Raw genomic sequence first — 27,283 nt, 5'->3', positions numbered from 1 at the left:
GCAAAAGAGCTAGAGGCTGAGTCAGCAAGATAAGCCAAAACTTGCTCTTGCTGCTCCGGCTTTAAAAGCGGTTTTCCTACTCCCAGAAAAGGGAGCGTTCGAGGCCTTGTGTAGCCAGACGACGAACCTGGCTCCACAGCTCCAGACTTAGGTGCAATATTTTTTTTCCCACGACCAGCTGATGCTCCACCACTACCACTACCCTCATTACCAGCTGACAATGAACGCCCCCGGCCATGACCTCTTCCACCATACTTCCTCATTGTTTTAAAAACGTAAACAAACTAACGGTATTTGTTGCTGTCACACAAATTACACGGTGAGCTATAACTTCAGTATGATTTAGCTACCCCTTTACAGGTGAGTGAGACCACAACGAAAATCAGGCACAATGTTACACACTCTGTTGTTGGTGGCAACAAATGAGAGAGATGCCACACATGCAGGACTGTCACTGAAGCACAAATGTAAATATTAATCTCCCACTGATTTGATTTTTTTTTTTTTTAAGGGAGACTTTAGGAAAAAAAAATAATAGAATAAAATGATTTTTTCAGGAAGAATTTAGAAACCAAATAAAATAAAATGATTTTTTCAGGGAGAATTTAGAAAACAAATAAAACAAAAAAAGGCGAGTGAGAGATGACGCACACAGGAGTCAGGAGTGGCACACAAGCCCAGAGGCCAATATTTATCTCCCACTGATTGATGTAGTGATTTTTTCAGGTAGATTTTGGAACCCAAATCAAGCTAAAAAAATAATAGGCTTTCTATGGCCCACAATTGGAGAGAGAGAGAGAGAGAGAGAGATGGCACACCCAGGAGTCAAGACTGGCACACAAGCAGAAAGGGCAATATTAATCTCCCACTGATTTGTTTTTTTTGTTTTTTTTTTTTCAGGGAGACTTTAGGAAAAAAAAAATAGAATAAAATGATTTTTTCAGGAAGAATTTAGAAACCAAAGAAAATAAAATGATTTTTTCAGGGAGAATTTAGAAAACAAATAAAACAAAAAAAGGCTTTCTATGGCCCACTGAGTGAGAGATGACGCACACAGGAGTCAGGAGTGGCACACAAGCCCAGAGGCCAATATTTATCTCCCACTTTTTCTTTTTTGTTCCAGGGAAAATTTATAAACCCAATAAAAAAAAAAAAAAATAGGCTTTCTATGGCCCACTATCTGAGAGAGAGAGATGGCACGCTTAGGACTGGCACACAAGCCCAAAGGCCAATATTAATCTCCCTTTTTTTTAAGGGAGAATTTATAAAACCAAAAAAAAATAAATAAATAGGCTTTCTATGGCCCACTATTTGTGAGAGAGATGGCACGCTCAGGACTGGCACACAAGCCCAGAGGCCAATATTAATCTCCCACTTTTTTTTTTTTCCCAGGGAAAATTTATAAACCCATTAAAAAAAATAAATAAATAAATAGGCTTTCTATGGCCCACTATCTGAGAGAGAGAGATGGCACGCTTAGGACTGGCACACAAGCCCAAAGGCCAATATTAATCTCCCACTGATTGATTTATTGATTTTTTCAGGTAGAATTTAGAACCCAAATAAAGCAAAAAAAAAAAAAAATGGGCTTTCTATGGCCCACTGAGTGAGTGATGATGCACACAGGAGTCAGGAGTGGCACACAAGCCCTGAGGCCAATATTTTTCTCCCACTGATTGATGTAGTGATTTTTTCAGGTAGATTTTAGAACCAAAATCAAGCAAAAAAATAAATAGGCTTTCTATGGCCCACTGAGTGAGTGATGATGCACACAGGAGTCAAGAGTGGCACACAAGCCCTGAGGCCAATATTTTTCTCCCACTGATTGATGTAGTGATTTTTTCAGGTAGATTTTATAACCCAAATCAAGCAAAAAAATAAATAGGCTTTCTATGGCCCACTGAGTGAGAGATGACACAGACAGGGATGGCACTCTAGCAGAAATGTCAATCTTAATCTCCCACAAAAAAAAAAAAAAAAACAGGGAGTGTCCTTCAATTACTATCTCCCTGCAGTAATCTCAGCCAGGTATGGCAGGCAGCAATAAGGAGTGGACTGATGCACAAATTAAATAAAAAGTGTGGACAAACAAACAAGATAGCTGTGCAGAAAGGAAGGAACAAGAGGATTTGTGCTTTGAAAAAAGCAGTTGTTTGCACAGCGGCGTACACACAGCAATGCAGCTATCAGGGAGCCTTCTAGGGCAGCCCAATGAGCTACAGCGCTGAGGGGAAAAAAAAAAATGTAGCTTCCACTGTCCCTGCACACCGAAGGTGGTGTTGGGCAGTGGAAATCGCTACAGCACAAGCGGTTTGGTGGTTAATGGACCCTGCCTAACGCTATCCCTGCTTCTGACGAAGCGGCAGCAACCTCTCCCTAAGCTCAGATCAGCAGCAGTAACATGGCGGTCGGCGGGAACGCCCCTTTATAGCCCCTGTGACGCCGCAGACAGCAAGCCAATCACTGCAATGCCCTTCTCTAAGATGGTGGGGACCAGGACCTATGTCATCACGCTGCCCACACTCTGCGTTTACCTTCATTGGCTGAGAAATGGCGCTTTTCGCGTCATTGAAACGCGACTTTGGCGCGAAAGTCGCGTACCGCATGGCCGACCCCGCACAGGGGTCGGATCGGGTTTCATGAAGCCCGACTTTGCCAAAAGTCGGCGACTTTTGAAAATGAACGACCCGTTTCGCTCAACCCTAATCACCAACCATTCCCATTCTATTTAGGTGTATCCATGTACATGGCGCACCCTGTACTTTGTTCACAGTTTCTGAATGAGGCACTACAGTTCGTGTCTTCAAATGTGTATGGATCACCTTGCATGTAATTTTTGGCAAGATTTTCACAGTGCATAGCTTTTATGAGTCTAATATGACATGGCATCCTCCAGCCTTTGCAGCAAAACATTAACTCCAATATGGCACTTTCTTGCTTCTTAGTTTTGGTACTGAAAGCCATTGGACTTAATGAGTTGCCCCAGGCCAAGAGTATAGATGGAGAAGAGTAGGGGTCCTAGGACAGAGACTCGAGAGATGCCAACAGAGAGAGGGCAAGATGATGAGGTAATATGAGTGTAGGAAACGCATATCCCAGTAATTATGATGTTTTGGGGGTGATGTGCAATGACATTTGGCCCACAAACATGATGTGTATTATGGCATCCAAAGATTTTGCTCTAATTTGACAACACTATATTCTCCCAGTATTTTTCAGGCATGTCTAATTGTTGTTGAGCAAACTTTAAAAGCACGTGGATATGCTTTTTTGTTCACAAATAGAGTCGTGTGTGGTGAGTGTGCATACAGGCCATAGAGATTGAATGTATTACTTATGGTTCTCATTGAAACAATTGTATCTGCTAATTTAAGGTCTTTCTGTAGCTCTCCACATATGGGTCTTAGCTCTTGGCCAACTTTTCACTCTTATGCCTGAAATTTTGCAGGGAGCACCTGGTCGTGGTCAGTTTATGGTGAAATTATGATCTTTCCACTTCCAGATTATGGTCCCAACAGTGATCACTAGAACTTTCAGTAGTTTAGAAATTCTGCTATAACCAATGCTATCAGTATGTTTTGCAACATTAAGGTTTTGAAGGTCTTGAGACAGCTCACTGATTTTATACATCATTGGATTCTTCTTGTGTGGCATCTTGGTATTGAGACACATTCTTACAGGCCATCATTTGAACCAGATGATATTATTTTTCACTAAGTGTCTGGATTGCTTTCTAATTACTGATAGATTTCAGCTGATGTCAAAACTTTCCATGGCTTTTTGCACCTCCCTTCCTTCATGTGTTCAAAACTTTTTCCCTGTGTAATTTCTTATCAAAGTAGCACACTGTAGCGATATAGCATGCCAACACAAAACACAAAAATATTGAATTGCATTACTGCACTAGAAATATGAAAAATTGAAAATACTTAGCACATAAATTGGCCAATTCATGTGTACCCAGCAGCCACGATAAGGCGATTTTCATTGCCAGGACCTAATGCCAATCCTCTCTTAAACTGAAGTCTGAATCTGATGGGCATTATTCTCAATTTTACATATTTCTAGTGCAGTAATGCAATTCAATTTTCATATTTCATCTTGGCATGCTATAGCGCTACAGTGTGCTACTTTATTTGTTTGGTTGTATATGAGATGGCTACGCTTAGTAAGCACCTGTTCAGACCCAATTTCTGTTTGGATGTGGCGGTCAGTCTTTTGATATTAAGTTCTTATTATAACACATAACATAATTTATGGACATATATGGTTTCATTTATTTGCCTGTGTGGATTGGATAGGTTGAATTTCATGTCAATAGCACCTTTAGAAATATTTACTTACAAAATTGGTGATGTGGTCAATACTTTTTTCACCCGTTGTACCAGGGGTGGTAATCATCTCTAAATAATGTCAGGTTTGCATATTGATTCCATTCAGCTGAAAAACTCCATCACATAATACCACAAAAAGGAGAAAAATGAGCCATAATTCCATAAAACGTAACAAACTTTTATGTTATTAAATTAAAACACAATTATTGTGGTCCTCAGTAGTGATGAGCGAGTGTAGTCGTTGCTCGGGTTTTCCCGAGCACCCACGGGTGATCTCTCAGTATTTGTTAGTGTTCGGAGATTTAGTTTTCATCACGGTAGCTGAATGATTTACAGCTACTAGCCAGGCTGAGTACATGTGGGGGTTGCCTGGTTGTAAGGGAACCCCCACATGTAATCAAGCTGGCTAGTAACTGTAAATCATTCAGCTGCAGCGATGAAAACTAAATCTCCGAGCAGTCACAAATACTCAGAGATCACCCGTGGGTGCTCGGGAAAACCCGAGCAACGACTACACTCGCTCATCACTAGTCCTCAGACTTATCACTGGTGAAATAGTGATGACAGGGGTTGAACAATGCTATTTCTCAGTACAATAAATGTATCAGTCGAGTAGGAAAATCACATGATATTAAATGGTTTCTCTTAGTAACATCTACAACCACATAACATGAGCAGGCCTGTGTATATAGGTATAGAATTAAACTGTTTGTAATAACAAAAATTGATTATGCGGTTGTAAATGTTACTAGAAGCAACCGCTTAATATCATGTGATTTTCTACATTTATTGTACTGAGAAATAGCATTTATTAATAGCATTTATTATTTATTAATTTATTATTATTTATTATTATTATTTATTAATGTATTAATAACCTTTATTGTACTGAGAAATAGCATAGTTCAGCCCCTGTCATCACTTTTTAACTAGTGATATCCAATGAGCAATAGTTTTTTTTTTTATTATTACTTTTTGTCCTCTTTGGTAACTTTCACAAAATTCACAACTACTTTAATCGGAAAACAATCTGAACTTTTTTATTGAATATGTATTGTTTGCTTATTTTTACTGAGGTTAACTTCATTTGCACATATATAGTTCAGTTTAAAATCATCAGAAAACACATTTCCATTTGTTCCTCTAAATAATAAATCAATAGAATCCCTGTGATATTTCTAGGTGAAGAATATGTAATTTTTCAACTACTTTTAGCTTGTTTACCTGCTCATTTTGAGCAGACATACAATTCTTATGAAGGAGACGCAAGCTTCTCTTGCACAATTTATTATAAAATGAAATTGCTGATGGAAATGATCCCATTTTGTGTTTAGCGATGTGGGAATGATGAAGAGGACGGATGAACACTTTCATGAAGTTTGTTGACTTCCGCTAAGTAACAATGTTTTTTATGTACAGGGGTCAGTGATGAGGCCAAAGACACAAAGAGGATGGGGAGAAGTCATATAAATGTCGTGCATACTGCATTCCCCTGTTTGTTCATTCCGTGACACCTGTTACCTTCAGCACTTTATAGAGATTTATTAATGACATCGAATCTATCTGCCTCCGCTCCATTTCCTTGTCAAGCAAACAACTGAGCTCAGAAAGAAAATGCCCACTTAGTAGAGGAGTCTAAAGAAAGAAAAGAGCTCTGAAAGTTCTAGTTTTTTTTCTTGATATTTCATAGAAAAGGGTTTACGAAACTTTGTTACTTGTTATTCAAACAAGATAGGTGACAAGGTTGGACTTCATGCAGTGCAGAAATGTGCAGTAATGAAAACCTGCTTCTGCTTACACTCTGTACGAGCATGATCTGATCTTCATCATTGGTGCCACATTTGACTTGGTGACAGCTAATTACTTTGCTTCATCTGTCTTCATTTGTGTATATGTAAATGCTTAAAGGGAATCCACCACCAGGTTATTGCTACCACATCTGCGAGCAGCATGAGGCAGAGGCAGAGACCCTGATTCCAGCAATGTATCACTTAGTTTACTGGGTGCAGTTGGGATACAGTCAGAATTCTTAGATGTAGCATGAAGCAGAGTTTAGAAAGCTAATTCCGCCCACAACGCAGCTTTCTGAGTACATTGTCTAGTGACAGTGAGCTGCTTATCAGAGGAGGGGATGTAGTTGGACCATGTGGCACCAGCTAGTCTGGGGAATGATGTCATAGTGATGAAAGCACCAAGCCTCATTAATGACACATTGCTGAGTTTATTGCTTTAATGCCTACATCTTTTCTCACTTTCGACTCTGCAAAAACTCTCACTGTTTCTCTTATTCATTCTCGTCTGGACTATTGTAACTCTCTACTAATCGGCCTCCCTCTTACCAAACTGTCCCCACTACAATCTGTCCTGAATGCTGCAGCCAGGATCATATTCCTCACCAACTGTTACACCGATGCCTCTACCCTGGGCCAGTCATTACACTGGTTACCCATCCACTCCAGAATCCAGTACAAACTTATTACCCTCATCTACAAAGTGCTCCATGGCTCAGCACCACCCTACATCTCCTCCCTGGTCTCAGTTTTTCCACCCTACCCTTGCTCTCCGTTCTGCTAATGACCTCAGGTTAGCATCCTCAATAATCAGAACCCCCCACTCCTGTCTCCATGAATTTACACGTGCTGCGCCGATTCTTTGGAATGCACTACCCATGTTAATAAGATTAATCCCCAATCCACACAGTCTTAAGCGTGCCCTAAAAATGCATTTGTTCAGACTGGCCTACCGCCTCAATGCATTAACCTAATTATCCCTGTGTGGCCCATTCAAAAAACTTAAACCATAATCAGGTTCCTCGCATCATGTCCTCATACACTTTATGCAGTTAATAGCCCTCTGTGTCTGTACTGCTACATACTTAGGCAGTTAACTGGTTCATGCAGCTTTACATGAACACCCGAGCCTTACACTATGGCCGGTCCGAACAACGAAAGCAATTGTTACCATCCACCTCTCGTGTCTCCCCTTTTCCTCATAGTTTGTAAGCTTGCGAGCAGGGCCCTCACTCCTCCTGGTATCTGTTTTGATCGGTGTTTATTGTTATGCTGTAATGTCTATTGTCTGTGCAGGTCCCCTCTATAATGAAAAGTGCTGCGGAATATGTTTACGCTATATATAAATAAGATTATTATTAGGGTATGTTCACACGTTCAGGATTTCCATCCTTTTTTTTTCAGGACAGTTTTTTTAAAAAACTGCAGCTCTTGGCAGAAAACGCAGGTCCTTTTTTTGTCCTTTTTTGATGCGTTTTTGATGCGTTTTTTGATGCGTTTTTTTATCCTTTTTTTACTGTGTGTTTCCTAGGAAGCTTTTTAGGGCTAAAATGGCTGAAAATACCCTAACCCTACCCCTAACCCTAACCCTACCCCTACCCCTACCCCTAACCCTACCCCTAACCCTACCCCTAACCCTAACCCTAACCCTACCCCTAACCCTACCCCTACCCCTAACCCTACCCCTACCCCTAACCCTACCCCTAACCCTAACCCTAACCCTACCCCTACCCCTAACCCTACCCCTAACCCTAACCCTAACCCTACCCCTAACCCTACCCCTAACCCTAACCCTAACCCTACCCCTAACCCTACCCCTAACCCTACCCCTAACCCTACCCCTAACCCTAACCCTATTCTAACCTTAGTGAAAAAAAAAAAAAAATTCTTAATTTTTTTATTGTCCCTACCAATGGGGGTGACAAAGTGGGGGGGGTGTCATTTACTATTTTTTTATTTTGATCACTGAGATAGGTTATATCTCAGTGATCAAAATGCACTTTGGAGCGAATCTGCCGGCCGGCAGATTCGGCGGGCGCACTGCGCATGCGCCCGCCATTTTGCAAGATGGCGGCGCCCAGGGAGAAGACGGCCGGACGGACACCGGGACGCCGGGTAAGTATAAGGGGGGGAGATTAGGGCACGGGGGGGGCATCGGAGCACTGGGGGGGGGCATCGGAGCACGGGGGGGGCATCGGAGCACGGGGGGGCGGGATCGGAGCACGGGGGGGCAGCCACACTCCGCCCACGCACTTCCGCCCGCTCCCCCGCACTTCCTGCTGCAGCGGTTCTGCACATCAAATCGCAGTAAAACCCGCAGATATATTTTTGATCTGCGGGTTTTACTGCGATTTTGACCTCACAATGGAGGTCTATGGGTACAGAACCGCTGCGGTTCAGGAAAAAGAATTGACATGCTCCTTCTTTTTTACCGCGGCTATTCAGCGCGGCTTTTTACACTAAATTCCGGATCATGTGCACAGCAGTGACTGTTTTCCATAGGGTTACATTGTTATGTACCCTGCATGGAAAACAGCTGCGGAACCGCAGCGGCAATACCGCTGCGGTTCCGCAGTAAAAAACGCACTGTGTGAACATGGCCTTATTATTATTACATCATGCTCTTCCCAGATTACATAACAAAAATCTGCTCACAAATTTTACTTTAAAGGGAATATGTCAGCACAATCCTCTTCCCTGCCCCCAAATAATTTATATATTCATGTTTTGATCTACTGTTATCTTATGTTATTTCTTAAGCAATTTGTTGCTCCTTGACTAAATCATTATGCAAATAAGGCTTAAGTTCTCTAGGAGTGTCAGAGCTCTTCCCACTCTTTTACCTTCCTGAATCTATTCCCCGCTGTCACCTTCCTCTACTTAACTGACAGATCACTACTTCTGCAGTGAAGCCAGTGTGGTCTCAGTCAAGCATTAATTTTTTCATTTTTTAACCGGTGACATACATGGCTGGGCAATATACTACGTGGCTCTGTGCTGTATACTACGTGGCTGGGCAATATACTACGTGGCTGGGCAATATACTATGTGGCTGGGCAATATACTACGTGACTGGGCAATATACTACGTGACTGGGCAATATACTACGTAGCTGGGCAATATACTACGTGGCTGGGCAATATACTACATGGCTCTGCTATATACTATGTGGCTGGGCAATATACTACGTGGCCGGGCAATATACTACATGACTGGGCAATATACTACGTAGCTGGGCAATATACTACGTGGCTGGGCAATATACTACGTGGCTCTGCTATATACTATGTGGCTGGGCAATATACTACGTGACTGGGCAATATACTACGTGGCTGGGCAATATACTACGTCACTGGGCAATATGCTACGTGGCTGCGTGGACATGCATATTCTAGAATACCCGATGCGTTAGAATCGGGCAACCATCTAGTTCTAAATAAATTCCTAAATACATTTAATTATTGTCACATTTAAAATTGTTTAAATCGGGGGATTATCACTATGGAATTGAAATGGTCTCCATCTGGTTACACAGACAGAAACCTGTCCTAAAATGTTACACTAATATTTACTTTAGTTATTTATTATTTTTATTCCTAGAGACCCACTTTAAATATTCCATATATGATTGTGGGTAATAAAACATATGCAATAATGTAAATATGGCAGACACTACCCTTTATACATCCTAGTTGTCTTTGAATGTGTGAATAAGGACGGTACGGTGGCGCAGTGGTTAGCACAGCAGCCTTGCAGCGCTGGAGTCCTGGGGTCAAACCCCACCAAGGACAACATCTGCAAAAGAGTTTGTATGTTCTCTCCGTGTTTGCGTGGGTTTCCTCCGGGTTCTCCGGTTTCCTCCAACATTCCAAAGACATACTGATATGGAATTTAGATTGTGAGCCTTATTGGGGACAGAGATGATAATGTTTGTAAAGCGCTGCGGAATATGTTAGCGCTATATAAAAATAAAGATTATTATTACAAGGACTGAACTCTTAACTGTAGAATAGAGTCCCAAATTAAGATTTCATTTTTTGCTTCTATCAGACAATACCCAAGACAAGCTAAAGGGTTCCTCTGGGGACATAAAAAATGATCCTGATGCTGATATCTTCCTAAACTATTAGGATAACATTAGTATTGCTGTTTCCATCCTCACAGTAGTTGTAGTGCTGTGCGGCTGGAGCTGCTCCTTGGTGCTTCCCCTCCCTTGTAGGATATTACATCACACCTAAGGTGTTGTGGCCTGCTTCTGACTGCTAGCAGCATCCAGCCCAGTGATAATACCTCCTTCTCTGCAGTCTGTGATCATGAAGAAGGCCACGGCCACTGATCTAAAACTGGGTGCAAGCAGATATTATCAAGGACCTGGCAGCTGCTAGCAGTCTGGACTAGGCCACGCCCACTGATATCTGGAAATCATAAGGGGGAAGGTAGGGGGCAGAAGGCCATGCCCCCTAATTGACTGAATACAAGCAGATGGTATCAGGGCAGGAGCTGCTGCTAGCAGCCAGGAGCAGGCTTATGTGAAAGGTAACAAGTAAAAAGGGAGGGGGAACACTAAAGAGCAGCTCCTGCATCACAAAATTCTATGAGGATGGAAAACAGCACAATTAATGTTATCCAAATAGTTTGAGAGTATGAGCATTAGGATAATTTGCTATTTCTCCAGAGTACCCATTTAAAGGGCCATTGTTCAATTAGAATTACCCCTTCATTCTGCGTGTCAATGAATTTATGTAAATTATTTATCTATATTCAGGTCTCTCAACTATTTACCTTTATTTTCAGATACAAAAAGTTATTGGAAATTTGTGCAGACGGGAACCGTGCATTCTTCAATAGGTATGAGCCTACATGTTGTCCATTATAATATAGTTTTCATTATGTCTACTACATCATAATTAAAGGGTATCTGTCACCCTGAAATGAAATGCTATCCAATCTACAGGTAAGATATTATAGAACAAAAGATGCGGATCAAAATATATGTAGTTTTTAGGGGAAAATATCAACATAGATTACAATTTATTAAAATCAGTCGTTTCCATGCTTAGGAGTCCAGTAGGAGGGTCACACTGATTGTCAGGCAAGTTTACAAAACGTTATAACTGTGTTTAACGGGACAGAATTTTGTAAGTATCTTTCAGTTAATCAAACTCTTTGCATGGCCATGTCACTGTATAGATGCAATACTATTTTATTACATTTCAGAAGATAATTTAGGACAAACAAATGGACTGAATCAATTCAGATGATGGCTATTAAAACCACAATTACTTGCCCAGTTTCTCGTATGTTATATTGGCACGTACTACACCACTAACTATAGAAGACAAGTATCCAATCTCATTCTTACTGTTGACCTCGTTTTGACTATTAAATATAGATGTAGCAATATTCTATTACTTTCAAACTTCGCCTCAGGAGCAGACAACTAGCTACAGTTTTGCTGACACTAAAAAAGTTAAACTGGTCCGTCACTGGATATGGAATTTTATGACAAGTTAAGTCACCTCACAATTGGCACAAAATATACAAAAATAGCAAATATTAAATATTTCTGTGCCTGGCCATGCATTACTAGGACAGCTGGGAAATGTGGCTAAAAAAGTACAAAAACATCACAATATTATGTATTTATATGAGTATACAGGTGCTTCTCATAAAATTAGAATATCATCAAAAAGTTAATTTATTTCAGTTCTTCAATTCAAAAAGTGATACTCATATATTATATAGACTCATTACAAACAGAGTGATCTATTTCAAGTGTTCATTTCATTAACAGAAATAAACACTTGAAATAGATCACTCTGCTTGTAATGACTCTATATAATATATGAGTCTCACTTTTTGTATTGTTGAACTGAAATAAATTAACTTTTTGAAGGTATTCTAATTTTGCGAGAAGCACCTGTATATGTATATATATACTTTGTGTGTGTATATATACAGTATACTATACATCTATATTTATATGCACATACAGTACAGACCAAAAGTTTGGACACACCTTCTTGTTTAAAGATTTTTCTGTATTTCCTTGACTATCAAAATTGTACATTCACACTGAAGACATCAAAATTATGAATTAACACATGTGGAATTGCAGCGCCCCAGAGTCCTGGTTCGTTGCAGTAATGTTGTTCTTCCATCAGAGGGAGTGATGTAAAGTCTGAAGGCAATGAAGGAGATCTGCTGTCCAGGTATCACAGCCACACACACACTTCACACGCCAGTCCACGAGGGGGAGCTAAGGGTTCTATCTATTAGGCCACTCCTCACATAGGGTAAAACTGGAGGGTTGGTTAGGAAGTTGGTCAGTTCAGAAGGAGGAGAGGAGAGTTCCTGGCTGGGGACCAATCAGGAAAGGTCTCCCGGTCGAGCTGGCTGGGGTGATCCCTGGTCAGATCCAGACTGAAGTCTGAGGAGAAAGGAAAGAAGGACATGGAGCTGCGCCTGCAACCCATGCGGCAGCATCCTAAGAAAGGACACAAAAGGAATTGTCCTGTAGTGAGTGAGAAAAGAAGTCATAGCAACAGGAGTGAAACATCAGTGGGAGACCAGCTGGAAGCAGGCTGCCTTCATCTGAAGCGCAGATCCGGTGGCCAGAATACCGAGGGAGTAAAGAGCTCTATGCCGTTACTTCAGAGACTGGCAGGGCAGTTAATTCCAAGTTGGCTCTCTGATCTTTATACCTAAGAAGACACAGTGGCAATTTGTGGGGGTTGGGGCATCTCTAGTGTCCCTATAAACAAGCCTCAGGCCATCAGTCATACGGGTTTTGTTCTATCCGTACCATCTGGGGGGCAGAGAGAGAGAAGTAACAACAGTGAGGACCTTATGGTAGCTTATTCAAGTAGGGACCTACTACGTTACTGTGTGCAAGGGGAAGGCTATTGAATTCCTCCTGGAAAAGGGGACTCTGGATTTGCCTTCAGACCGGCCGGACTCTGCCTAACCTGTGGTCCCTACTCTGGACTGTGGATGCTGAACCTTCAGTAAAAGATAAAGAGACTGCAACCCTGTGTCCTCGTTATTCACTGCACCTTACACCACCCACCACCTACACTCTTGGAAGCCCTGGGGACATACTTCACCTGTGAGAAGGTATACCATCTAGCTGCCAGAACATAACCTTAGCGGACCCCTAAGAAGCATCGGTCACCCTGACCGAATACCACAGGTGGCGTCACTAATATTATCCCTTTAAAGACCTTTCCCCATTTCATTCAATGGACCTCCCGAGGGCCACGGACCGGGTCAGCCACCGTGACATCCCCATCGACTACAGAAGTGCCCAGTACCGAGTACCTCACGGCCCTACAGGGCGCTCCAGAATTATATATAGTACTTAACAAAAAAGTGTGAAACAACTGAAATTATGTCTTATATTCTAGGTTCTTCAAAGTAGCCACTTTTTGCACACTCTTGGCATTGTCTTGATGAGCTTCAAGAGGTAATCACTGGGAATTGTTTTCACTTCACAGGTGTGCCCTGTCAGGTTTAATAAGTGGGATTTATTGCCTTATAAATGGGGTTGGGACCATTAGTTGTGTTGTGCAGAAGTCTGGTGGATGCACAGCTGATAATACTGCTGAATAGACTGTTAGAATTTGCATTATGGCAAGAAAAAACAGCTAAGTAAAGAAAAATGAGTGGCCATCATTACTTTAAGAAATTAAGGTCAATCAGTCCGAAAAATTGGGCAAAAACCATCAAGCGCTACAAAGAAACTGGCTCACATGAAGGACCGCCCCGAGAAAGGAAGCCCAAGAGTCACCTCTGCTTCTGAAGATAAGTTTATCTGAGTCACCAGCCTCAGACATTGAAGGCTAACAGCAGCTCCGATTAGAGACCAGGTCAATGCCACACAGAATTTTAGCAGCAGACACATCTCTACAACAACTGTTAAGAGGAGACATTGTGCAGCAGGCCTTCATGGTAAAATATCTGCTAGAAAACCACTGCTATGGACAGGCAACAAGCAGAAGAGACTTGTTTGGGCTAAAGAACAAAAGGAATGGACATTAGACGAGTGGAAATCTGTGCTTTGGTCTGATGAGTCCAAATTTGAGCTCTTTGGTTCCAACCACCGTGTCTTTGTGCGACACAGAAAAGGTGAATGGATGGACTCTGCATGCCTGGTTCCCATCGTGAAGCATGGAGGAGGTGTGATGGTGTGGGGGTGCTTTGCTGGTTACACTGTTGGGGATTTATTCAAAATTGAAGACATACTGAACCAGCATGGCTACCACAGCATCTTGCAGCTGCTTGCTATTCCATCCGGTTTGCGTTTAGTTGGACCATCATTTATTTTTCAACAGGACAATGACCCCAAACACACCTCCAGGCTGTGTATGAGCTATGTGACCAAGAAGGAGAATGATGTGGTGCTACGCCAGATGACCTGGCCTCCACAGTCACCAGACCTGAACCCAATCGAGATGGTTTGTGGTGAGCTGGACCGCAGAGTGAAAGCAAAAGGGCCAACAAGTGCTAAGCATCTCTCGGAACTCCTTCAAGATTGTTGGAAGACCATTCCCGGTGACTACATCTTGAGGCTCATCAAGAGAATGCCAAGATTGTGCAAAGCAGTCATCAAATCAAAAGGTGGCTACTTTGAAGAACCTAGAATACAAGATATAATTTCTGTTGTTTCACACTTTTTTGTTAAGTATATAGTTCCACATGTGTTAATTCATAGTTTTGATACCTTCAGTGTGAATGTTCATAGTCATGAAAATACAGAAAAATTAGGTGTGTCCAAACTTTTGGTCTGTACTATATGTATATATGTGTATATATTTGTGTATATATTTTTATATACATACATACAGCAGTATGTAAAAGTTTTGCAAGTTTTAGGCCATTTTCTGAACCATAAAAGTCTATCAAAATGTTAGAGACATATGACTTCACTGCGTGCACCGCAACCTACGAAACACTTAAAACTCGGCCAATGTCAATCCAAAGATGCGATGAGGATGGGATGGGTGGCAGCGAGTAGAGGTGGGGCCAAAGAGGTCAGCAGTGAGGTGAGTATAACAATTTTTTTTTAGAGAAACCCCAGAACATAATAAGCGACACTAAATTTGTGGAGAATAACTTCTCTGTGAAAAAGAATTTCCTGGGAAAAACACACAATCAGGCAAAGTATCAATTCTTCTAGATATACTGACACACAGGTTCTGAAGAAACTCAGGAGAGACGTTGTTCTAAACATCTTGAAGAACTAACCACAGATCTTCTGTCGTTATAGCCTTCCGTAAATATTTATGCTTTTTCCTGTTATTCTGGATAGACTTAATGATGTTGAGATCAGCGCTCTGTTGTGGCCATATCATCCCTTCCAAGAATACTTGTTCTTCTATACCCTGAAGATAGTTCATAATGACATTGGCTGTACAGTTGTGCTCAAAAGTTTACATACCCCAGCAGAATTTCTGCTATCTTGGCCTTTTTTATCAGAGAATATGCATGATGACATCAAAACTTTTTCTCCACTCATGGTTAGTGGTTGGGTGGAGCCATTTATTGTCAAACTACTGTGTTTTCTCTTTTTAAATAATAATAACAACTCAAAACATCCAAATGACCTTGATCAAAAGTTCACATACCCCATTTCTTAATACAGTGTATTGCCCCCTCTACCATCAAGGACAGCTTGAATTCTTTTGTGGTAGTTGTGGATGAGGTTCTTTATTATTTGAGATAGTAAAGCTGCCCACTCTTCTTGGCAAAAAGCCTCCAGTTCCTGTAAATTCCTGGGGTCTAGCATGAACTGCATGCTTGAGATCTCCCAAGAGTGGCTCAATGATATTGAGGTCAGGAGACTGAGATAGTCACTCCAGAACCTTCACTTTGTTCTGCTATAGTCAGACTTGGTCTTGTGTTTTGGATCGTTGTCATGTTGGAACGTCCAAATATGTCCCATGCTCAGCTTCTGGGCTGATTAGTGCAAATTTGCCTCCAGTATTTGCTGATAACATGCTGCATTTACCTTTCCTTCAACTTTGACCAAGTCTCCTATGCCTTTGTAGCTCACACAACGATCCACCTCCGTGCTTTACAGCAGGATTGGTGTTCCTTTCATCAAAGGCCTTGTTGACCTCTCTTCAAATGTAGCGTTTATGGTTGTGGCCAAAAAGTTCAATTTTGGTCTCATCACTCCAAATTACCTTGTTCCTGAAGTTTTGAGGCTTGTCCCTGTTTTGCGTATTGTAGGCGAGATACTTTGTGGCATTTGCACAATAATGGCTTTCTTTTGGCGACTCGACCATGCAGCCCATTTTTCTTCAAGTGCCTCCTTATTGTGCATCTTGAAACAGTCACACTCTAAGTTTTCAGAGAGTCCTGTATTTCAGCTGATGTTATTTGTAGGTTTTTCTTTGCATCCCAAACAATTTTCCTGGCAGTTGTAGATGACATTTTTGTTGGTCTACCGGATCGTGGTTTTGTTTTTACAGAGACCCTGATTTTCCATTCGTTAATCACAGTTTGAGCGCTGCTGACTGGCATTATCAATTCCTTGCATATATTTTTATATCCCTCTCCTCGTTTATACTGTTCAACTACCTTTTACTTTTGGATGTTTTGGGTTGTCATGATTTAGAAGGAATACATTTGTAGCCAATCAAATGCCTCTCTGATGATATTGCATGATGGATAAGTATCTGCCTTTATTTCTCACCATTCAGAACACCAAAAAATGTAAACACTGAGGACAGTAGATGGCCAAGATACAAAAATGTCTGTGGGCAACAGTTTTAGGAAATAGAGTTGGGAATTCAGTCAGGATTAATGGTGTCCTCAATGTTGAATAATACAGGCAGATACTCATCCATCATGCAATACCATCAAGTGTACCTAGAAGAATTGATGCTTTCACGCTGCTTTGAAGGCAAGGAGTGGTCACACCAAGTGTTAATTTGATAAATATTTCCCATTTGTTCATTCGCTTTGCATTTTGTTAATTGATAAAAATAAATTGCTAATGCTTCTATTTTTTAAACATTGCTTCTATAGCAGTGTAAACCTATTGCACAATAGTGCATATATACTATATATATATATATTTGTACGCTTTGTAATATGCTCTGGATAACAAGGCGCACCAAAAATTTTGAGGAGAAAAATAGGAAAACAACTTTTTTTAATAAGATGGTGGTGCTTCTTATAATCCATGCGTCTTATTGCTCACCGGGGCTGGTGGCTGCAGTGAAGCGGGGTCCCAGGGTCACTGCTGGAGGAGGCAGGAGTGGAGCATTGCTGCAGGCTGGGATGAGGGGGTGTGCAGGTGTCAAGTGCTGCGGGGAGGCTCCTGTGCTGCAGGGGGCTCCTGTGCTGTTGGGGTTTCTCCAGTGATGCTGGAATCTCCGGTGCTACAGGGGGGCTGTGCCGACATTTTGTGAAAGGCCAGAGCCCTACGGCGGTTCATCCATGCTTTCCTGTGCAGTGGACTTTGGCAAAATGGCCGCCGGGAGGCGGCTCATGTGCAGATGGAGATCTCAGCGCCAAGATCTCGGGAGATGAGATTTCAGTGCTGAGATCTCATCTCTCGAGATCCTGGTTCCGAGATCTCCGTCTACTCATGCGCTGACTCCCTGCGGCCATTTTCCTGATGTTCCCCACACAGGAAAGCATGGACGAACTGCCGTGGGGCTCTGGCCTTTCACAAAATGTCGGCCGAGCCATCCTCAGCACTGGAGATGTCAGCATTACCCTGGACAGCAGTGGACACCAAGGGCAGTGGCAGCGGCGACGGACACCCCCTCATCCCAGCCGGCATCGGTACTGGTAAGCCGTATATCCGCATTGTAAGATACACCTCCATTTGGCCCTCAAATTTTGGGGAAAAAAATGCATCTTACAATGCGAAAAATACGGTATATATTCTTGGTGATTAAACCTTATGGAAGCACTCCCAACTTTTGTCCTTTTAATATTTTGCAGTCATTATATTATATTATTGTACAGCACTGTGTACTTACAATTGCTCATTTTGCCCTTCTACCTGGACAACGCTTCATTTCATGTTATATTGGTAACTTTAAAGGGAACATGTCACCCATCCAGGGCCTATTTAGGTAAAGAGCCACCTTCAGCAGCACTAAGGCTGCATGCTGTGGAGGTGGCTCTTATGTTTAGTATCTCTAGGAACGCTGAAATAATCACTTTCATAAATGTCGTGCCATACCTCTATTGATTCAGGGAGGTATGATTTCTCCCTGACTCAAGTGCCTCGCAGCTGTCCATCATACCACCGAGCACTGCCTCCTCTCTGTCTTGTGCCGTCACCGGCGCCAGCACTCTGCAATTATTTCTCGGGCATGCGCCATGCACGCTGCCCTGGAACTTACATCAAGTGATGTAAGTAGATCGCGCCAGCGCACATCGAAGTCCCCAGATCCCGCTCGGCAGTGTGTTATGATGTATTCACACTACAGGGCTGGGAATTTGGCCCTGTGTGCAGGCGCAATCTACTTACATCACTTGATGTAAGCTCCAGGGCAGCGCGCATGGTGCATGCCCGAGAAATAATTGCAGAGCACAGGCGTCGGTGACGGCACAAGACAGAGAGGAGGCAGCGCCCGGTGGGATGAAGGACGGCTGGGAGGCACTTGAGTCAAGGAGAAATCATACCTCCCTGACTCAATAGAGGTATGGCACAAAGGTTATAAAAGTGATTATTTCAGCATTCCTCGGGATACTAAAGAGTGATGGGTGAGCACTAAAATGCTCGGGTGCTCGTTGCTCGGGTCGACAAAATTGGAATACTCGGGTACTCAGCCAGAACAACGAGCTCAATGTAAATCTATGGGAGATTCAAGTATTTTTACCGCGATCCCCCCTGGGGGTCCGTTTAAGGTCTAAAAACATTTGAAAATTATGGAAACACTGCTCAAATGACACAGGGACCTCATAGGGATTGCACCTGGAAGCATTCCTGACTCCTAGTTCACAGCCTTAATCATTTTTTTCGAGATTCATGCCATTTTTCCCAAAGCCAAAAAACACATGAAAACGAAACCAAAACGGGTTTTGCTTGGAAATATATCAATGTACATCCTTTGCAGGTTAATGACTTGCCTGTAAGGCCAAATATTTCACCCCAGACTGAAAATTTCCTCTCCCACTTAGGCTTAGTTCAGATGCTGTGTTTTTTAAGCATTTTTCAAATTAACATTGCTTTCAACCACTACAAATGCATTCACTGGGAAATGTCATTGTAACATTTAAATCCCCTAGATGGCCATGTGGTGTGTGACACATAAGCAGACCCATCTTGTTTCATTTATGAAGGAGGGACTCTTAAAGTCACAGAGCCTTTTTTTACTGGTGCCTCAGGCGGCATTAATCTTCTTATAGAGCCATTATGAAACAGTGGGTCTCCTAAGCTGTTGTAGCCTATGCTGTGAGTGGATGGGCTGCCAAGAATTAAAACGCACCACAATACCCCTTTCATAAGATGTCCAGGAGGGACTCCTGAAAAAGTGTTGCATTGAATTGAAGGCCAGCCCTGCTACCAATTCATATGCACCCCAATAAGCCTTTGAACCCACATACTAAATGGACCCAGGAAAATTCACTTCACAATATGCATTTTGTACTCCATACTCCTTTGTTTTATACATTGGCAGGAAGGCGAGTCCTGCTGCATCGTCAGTCGTATGCACCCCATTAGGCCTTGAAACCCACATACTGGATGAGCCCAGGAAAATCCACTTCACAATATGCATTTTGTGCTCCATACTCCTTTGTTTTATACTATGGCAGGAATGCCAGCCCTGCTTCATAGTCAGTCATATGCACCCCATTAGGCCTTGAAACCCACATACTGGATGAGCCCAGGAAAATCCACTTCACAATATGCATTTTGTGCTCCATACTCCTTTGTTTTAAACATTGGCAGGAAGGCGAGCACTGCTGCATAGTCAGTCATATGCACCCCATTATGCCTTGGAACCCACATACTGGATGGGCCCAGGAAAATTCACTCGTATTTTTTAATGGTATGATGGTTCCCTCTTTGCACAATTATTTACAGGAGAAATTGGCAATTTTATTTGACATGTTTTTAACACTAAGGTTCAGATACGTCTTTTACCCCTTAGTGACAGAGCCAAATTTTTTAAATCTGACCAGAGTCACTTTATGTGGTAATAACTGTGGAACGCTTCAATAAATTCCAGTGATTTTGAGATTATTTTTCGTGACACATTATACTTTATGATATTGATAATTTTCGGTCGATATGTTTTGTGCTTATTTATAAAAAATATCAGAAATTTGAGAAAAATGTAAAAAATGTGCAATTTTCAAACGTTGAATGATTATCTCTTTAATCCAGATAGTCATACCACAGCAAAACATTAATAAATAACATTTCCCTCATGCCTGCTTTACATCAGCACCATTTGTAAAATGTTTTTTGATTTTGTTAGCATTTTAGGAGGTTTAAAAATGTAGCAGTAATTTTTCATTTTTTCATAGAAATTTACAAAATTTATTTTTGGGGGGACCTATCCATGTTTTAAGTGCCTTTAGGGGTCCCATGTATTGGGAAAACCCCAAAAGTTATGCCAATTTAAAACAGCACCCCCTAACACATTGAAAACTGCTGTCAGGAAGTTTATTAACCCTTCAGGTGCTTTTCAGGAATGAATGCAAAGTGGCATGACAGAAATGAAAATGTGTATTTTTACCACCTTAATGTCGCTAACTTCTGAACAGGTTACAACAGTCATCAGACTCTAAGGCCGCTATTTGGTCGTGAATTGCCATGGCAAACATCAGGACCACAAAATCATGATCTGAGGGCATCAATTGGGATAAAAAGGGAGCCCACACACTCTGTTAACCATTTATAAGGATGTAGTCACTATTGACAGCAGCATCTAAGGGGTTAAACAGATTTGGACGGTGCAAACACTGATCATGGCTGATGCAGTAAGTTGTCAGCTATAGTGTACAGCCGACAGCTGCTGGATTGTCTCCTGTATGGGGAGGCTATTCTCTTATATCTCAGGTCAGTTAAAAGACGTATTTGCGGTCATTAAGGGGTTAAAAAAGGCAAATACTTGCAATACAAGGCAATTTTATTGCAAACTACAAAATTCAAGGAATAGTATGATTAAATAGTGTGAGTGCGCACACTTTTGTATGTATTAACATACACAGGTTAATAAGTTCATGTAAGGATTAAATAAATATAGTGATTATGTATATATGAAGATTAACTACATACAGTATAGTTAGATCATCACCAAGAGGCTTTTAAACATCATCTGTCTGGAATATCAGAGAAGCAACACCAAGACAGAGAACCCCTGGGAGATTACCTACACTGTCCCCAATTATGCAGGTATCAGGACACTGTACATGTACAGGTACCCCAGTTTTGGCATCTGTCTTAGTCATGTTTCTCTGGTGTTATATAGTGAATAACTATATATATATATATATATTGTTGTGAATTCTGTGGCAGAGCTCCCTCCTGTGGTCACAAGTGGTACTTCGGCTGATTCTCTCTGTGAGCTTCCGTTGGTGGAGGAAAGTGGTACTGCGCTTCTGAGTTTCCTTCCTCAGGTGATGTGGTGAAGTCGTTAGGTGCTGCTCTATTTAACTCCACCTAGTGCTTTGATCCTGGCCTCCAGTCAATGTTCTAGTATTGGACCTGTTTCCTCCTGGATCGTTCCTGTGGCCTGCTGCTCTGCATAGCTAAGTTTTGCTTTGCTATTTTGTTTGCTGTTTTTTTCTGTCCAGCTAGTCTATTTGTTTTTTCCTGCTTGCTCTGGGAGCTCTGGGACGCAGAGGGTGTACCTCCGTGCCATTAGTTCGGTACGGAGGGTCTTTTTGCCCCCTTTGCGTGGTTTTTGTAGGGTTTTGTGTTGACCGCAAAGTTACCTTTCCTATCCTCGCTCTGTTCAGAAAGTCGGGCCTCACTTTGCTAAATCTATTTCATCTCTACGTTTGTCTTTTCATCTTAACTCACAGTCATTATATGTGGGGGCTGCCTTTTCCTTTGGGGTATTTCTCTGAGGCAAGGTAGGCTTATTTTCTATCTTCAGGCTAGCTAGTTTCTCAGGCTGTGCCGAGTTGCATAGGGAGCATTAGGCGCAATCCACGGCTGCCTCTAGTGTGGTTGGAGAGGATTAGGGATTGCGGTCAGCAGAGTTCCCACGTCTCAGAGCTCGTTCTATGTTTTTGGGTTATTGTCAGGTCACTGTATGTGCTCTGACCTCTATGTCCATTGTGGTACTGAATTACCTTATCGTAACTATATATATATATATATATATATATATATATATATATATATAGTAACTCTAGTTTCACCCACACCTTCAAGTGGCCACTTTTCAAGATTGTATGAAACTGAGATATCATGGAGTCATCAGACAGCATTGCTTTATCAAATTTATATGAAGTGTTTTGTGTCCAATGTTAGCAACCAGGCAACACAAAAAGGAACTTTTCAAGTGAGCTCTTTCAGGTTCACAAATGTTATGAAGTGTTTGCCAACAAGGATTTTTTTTCACCTATTGGGGTACCTTTTGTAAAAATAGAATAGTGCCATCACAGCCCCCCTTGACCAAACTTCACTGGCCTATAACAGTACAAAGCACGTTCACCCTGCTGATCTAGTGGCTGTTATTCAAGAGACATTGCAGGAGACAGAGTTAAAAAGTAAGCCCAATGGAATGCCATGCCCAATTCCCCAATGTGGGGTCTTTTTTTGGACTGAATAAAATAGTGCCATCACAGCCCCCTAGACCTAAATGCCCTGTACAGACCTTGTTCACCCTTGTGATCTACTGGCAGGTACAGGACAGATTGCAGGAGACCGAGTTAAGAAGTATGCCCATAGAAATGTCATGCCCAATTCCCCAATGTGTTGTCCTTTTTGGACTTAAAAATATAGTGCCATCACAGCCCACTTGCCCAAAATTCACCGGCCTATAACAGCACTGAGCACGTGCACCCTGGTCATGTCATCAGAGATAAGGAAGAGACATTGCAGGAGACAGAGTTAAGAATTATAGCCAATGTAGTGGTGTGGGTCTCTGAGACTTGTAATGCAGTGCATGATCTGCCAAACAATTCCCCAATGGGGGTTCCTTTTTTAAAATACACTAGTGCCATCGCATGCCCCTAGCCCAAACTTCAACGGCCTATAACAGTATTGAGCACTCTAGTTCACCCTGGTGATCTAATTCCAGGTACATTTTAGATTGCAGGAGACCGAGTTAAGAAGTCGGCCCAATGTAATTTCATGCCCAATTCCCCAATGTGGGGTCCATTTTTTAAAAATAAAAGAGGGCCATCACAGCCCCCTTGGCCAAAATGCACCATACAGAGCACGTTCACCCTGGTGATCTAGTGGCAGGTACATTTTGAATTCACAGAGACCGAGTTAAGAAGTAGGCCCAAAGTAATGTCATGCCCAATTCCCCAAAAGTGGGGTCCATTTTTAAAAAAATAAAATACTGCCATCACAGGCCCCTTGGCCAACATGCACCGTACAGACCACGTTCACCCTGGAGATCTACTGGCAGGTACAGGTCAGATTGCAGGGGACAGAATTACGAAGTAGGCCCAATGTAATGTCATGCCCAATTCCCCAATGTAAAATCCTTTTTTTTTTAAATAAAAGAGTGCCATTACAGGTCCATCGGCCACAATGCACCTTACAGACCACATTCACCCTGGTGATCTACTGGCAGGTACAGGTCAGACTGCAGGAGGCAGAGTTAAGAAGTTGGTCCAATGTAATGTTATTGTCACGCTCACGCCCAGACTGATTGGCGCAGGCATGCGGGGGTAGAGTGCCCCCACTGTGCCACAGACCGGACTACCCTGGAAGGGGCGTAACTAAGTAGCTTCCTTGGTATAAGCTGGAGCCTCTGATGGTGAGGTCAGACTTGTGCGACAGGAAGCTACCAGGTGCCATTCCAGGGTGGTGTCTGGCTATGACTGCTGATCCCACCGGGGAATGGAACATAGGCAGGCAAGCGGGCACAGCTGGCACTCTGGCAGACAGGCAGGCATGGCTGGGACACAGGCAGGCAGACGGGTACAACAGATACACTGGCGGGCAGGTGGGCACGGCTGGCACTCTGGTAGGCAGGCAGATACGGCGGGCTCTCTGGAAGGCCAGGCGGACAGGGCTGGTATACTGGAAGAACCGGTAGGGACCGGTCTGCAGGCAGGTATGTAAAACAGGTAAGAGCCAGTTCAGACAGGAGGACTTAAGAATAGGTAGAGAATGACCGCAAGAGCGGATGCAGAGCGAAAGCACAGGAGCTAGAGCCAAGAACAGAGACCCAGGAGGCGGAGCCAGGAGCAAGAGGCGGAGCCACATGCAGAAACACAGGAGGCAGAGCCAAGAGCAGGAGGCGTAGCCAAGTGCAGTAACACAGGAGGCAGAGCCAAGAGCAAGAGACATAGAAACGCAAAGAGCGGAGCCAGGTAGAACAGCAAGGAGCGGAGCCGCAGAGCGAGACCACAGAGTGCAGAGCAAGGGACAAAGCAAGGTCGCAGAGAGCAGAGCCGAAAGCAGAGCAAAGCAAGACACAGAGTGCAGAGCTGAAAGCAGAGCAAAACTACAGAGTAAAGAGCAAGGAGCAAGCAAGGTCGCAGAGAGCAGAGCCGAAAGCAGAGCAGTAGTAAGGGGGATGGATGTCTCATCAAAAAGAAATCTGACAGGTGCCCCGCCCACTATCAAATTGTATCAAATTGATCTTATAGGGAATTAAATAGATATCGTACGGCTATCGTAGTGTATTAAAGGCAATAAAATAGATATTTTACAGCGATCATAGTGTATGAAAGTGTATTAAATTGATCACTGGCACGATTCCTACAAATTGATAACAAAGTGCGCTGTTTTATAAGCCGATTGATACGTTAATGAGGATTGTTTCCTTGTGCCTATTATTTTTTTTTTTTTTTAAAACATAAATTTTTATTTATTTACAAATTGTGTCAAGCATTACATCTTATTGACATTAAATTCTTAATAATTAACACAACGTTATGGGGATTAGGGAAGGGAAGAGGATAGGGGATATGGTGACATTACAATAACTATTCAATCACATTCTCTATATGCGAATCTGCAAAGTTATTTAAGAACGGTATTTAAACGGAAAGATAACCAATTGTTCCATTTTTTATAAAATTGAGCTATATTATTATTAGATGTAGCGATTATTTTTTCTGATAGGCAATTTTCGTTGATCAGTGATACGACCTCGGGCAGTGAGGGGCATTTGGATTTTTTCCAGTAACTAGCAATTTTGATTCTTGTTGCTACAATAATATGTACAATCACTGTACGGAACTCATAGGGAAACGAGTCCAAATCAATAGCGAGTAACGCCTGCTGTGCATTAAGATTCACCGGTATATCACAAATCTGGAACATCAGATGATATATGGCTTCCCACAGACGTCTAATTCTGTCACAACTCCACCACATATGTAACATGTCTGCACAGGGGTCTCCACACCTCCAGCACGTGTCTGGGGAACTGCGGAACATCCTAGACAATCTACTGGGAGTGAAATACCACCGATATAACAATTTCCTGGTGTTTTCTATGTGGTTAGTACATTTAGATTGGCTTCCAATAACTAAGAAGGATGCCCTCCACTGATCCGGTGTGAATGTGCAGTTTAGGTCTTTTTCCCACTTTTGCAGGTATGTAGTTAGAGAGGGCAGGGTATTCTCCAACATACAGTCGTAGCTTGTGGACAGCGCCCTAATCTGTGATGTCGGGTTCATCAGCATAGAGTAAAGTTTAGATGGCGGTGCAGGCATGTTTTTTCCTTTCAGTTAGGAAATGCCGGATCTGCAAATATTTGTAAAAATCCCTTTGAGGAACATTGTATTTATCTCGTAATGATGTAAAAGTAATTATTTCCTCCCCATCACACAAGTTCTCAACTGAGGTGGTTTTGGGTAAATTCCAATTTTTAAGTTTGAGGTCCGGGATACAATGTTCCAGTGTCTCTATGGGAGCTTTGAGGAATGCGGTTTGTATAAGGCCTAATTTATTAGTCAACACACTCCATAGCTCCAGAGCCGCGTCTATTGTTGGGGACATTTTTAGGTTTCTATTAGGGACTTTAGTTTGATGTGCATGGTAAAAAGCTGAGACATTGGAGGTTCTCATCAGATGTTTTTCAATTGCTATCCAGTGCCGATCATCATCATTATTCCACATGAATCGTAACTGTTCGAATAATGCAGCCCTGTAGTATCGGACCACTGAGGGGCACCCTAGGCCACCCTTACTCATAGGGATGTAAAGCGTGTCCGCTTGGACTCTGGGTTTTCTCTCTTGCCAAATGTATTTTAAAATCATTGCTTGAATCTCTTTTAATATTTTCATTGGGAATATGATGGGGAGATTGCGGAACAAATACAGTATTTGTGGGAGAATGAACATTTTTACCGATGCAATCCTGCCCAGCCATGATAGTTCGTGTTTCTTCATACGTAACATGTCAGTTTGGATTTTCTTCCTCAGAGACTCATAATTCAATGATAGCATTTTATCTGCCGAGAGTGTCAGCCGAATACCTAAATACTCAATATGGTCATTTTCCCACTTAAAAGGGTACTTATTCTCAAAATTTTGGGGGTGTTTTGTGAAAGGGGTTAGGTTTAATACCTGGCATTTAGACACGTTCAGCTTATAATATGATATTTTAGTATATGAATCGATTACTTGCATTGCTGCCGGTAATGATTCTGTCGGGTTTGTTAACGCTAGAATGATGTCGTCAGCAAATAAACCTATTTTGTGTTCCGTTTTATTCACCTGAATTCCTGATATCATCGAGTGTGATCTAATTTTCTGCGCTAGAGGCTCAATCACCAAAGCGAATATAAGGGGTGATAGCGGACACCCCTGTCTCGTCCCGTTAGTAATAGTAAACCTGTCCGACATCATTCCAGAGACAGAAACCGACGCTGATGGGTGAGAATATAGCAGAGTGATTGCTTTAGCAATATTACCCACAAATCCGAATCTGGCCAGAACCTCAAACAGGTATCCCCAATGCACCCGATCGAATGCCTTCTCCGCGTCCAGGGATAGAAGCAAAGATGGCGTCCGGTCCCTCCCCACCACATGGATG

The 27,283-nt window shown here is 42.3% G+C and overlaps 1 protein-coding gene across 1 annotated transcript in view; it reads left to right on the top strand.

Annotated features, from left to right (window-relative positions):
• Nucleotides 1–27,283, top strand: part of GC (GC vitamin D binding protein) — a 381,762-nt gene that overhangs the window by 308,346 nt on the left and 46,133 nt on the right. The window contains exon 12 of the mRNA XM_069745727.1: nucleotides 10,919–10,972. Within this exon, the coding sequence (XP_069601828.1) occupies nucleotides 10,919–10,972 (54 nt within the window). The remainder of the gene's footprint in view (nucleotides 1–10,918; nucleotides 10,973–27,283) is intronic.

Source organism: Ranitomeya imitator, chromosome 1 (genome assembly GCF_032444005.1).
Source record: "Ranitomeya imitator isolate aRanImi1 chromosome 1, aRanImi1.pri, whole genome shotgun sequence".
NCBI lineage: Eukaryota > Metazoa > Chordata > Amphibia > Anura > Dendrobatidae > Ranitomeya > Ranitomeya imitator.
This window is presented reverse-complemented; position numbering and strand designations above follow the sequence as displayed.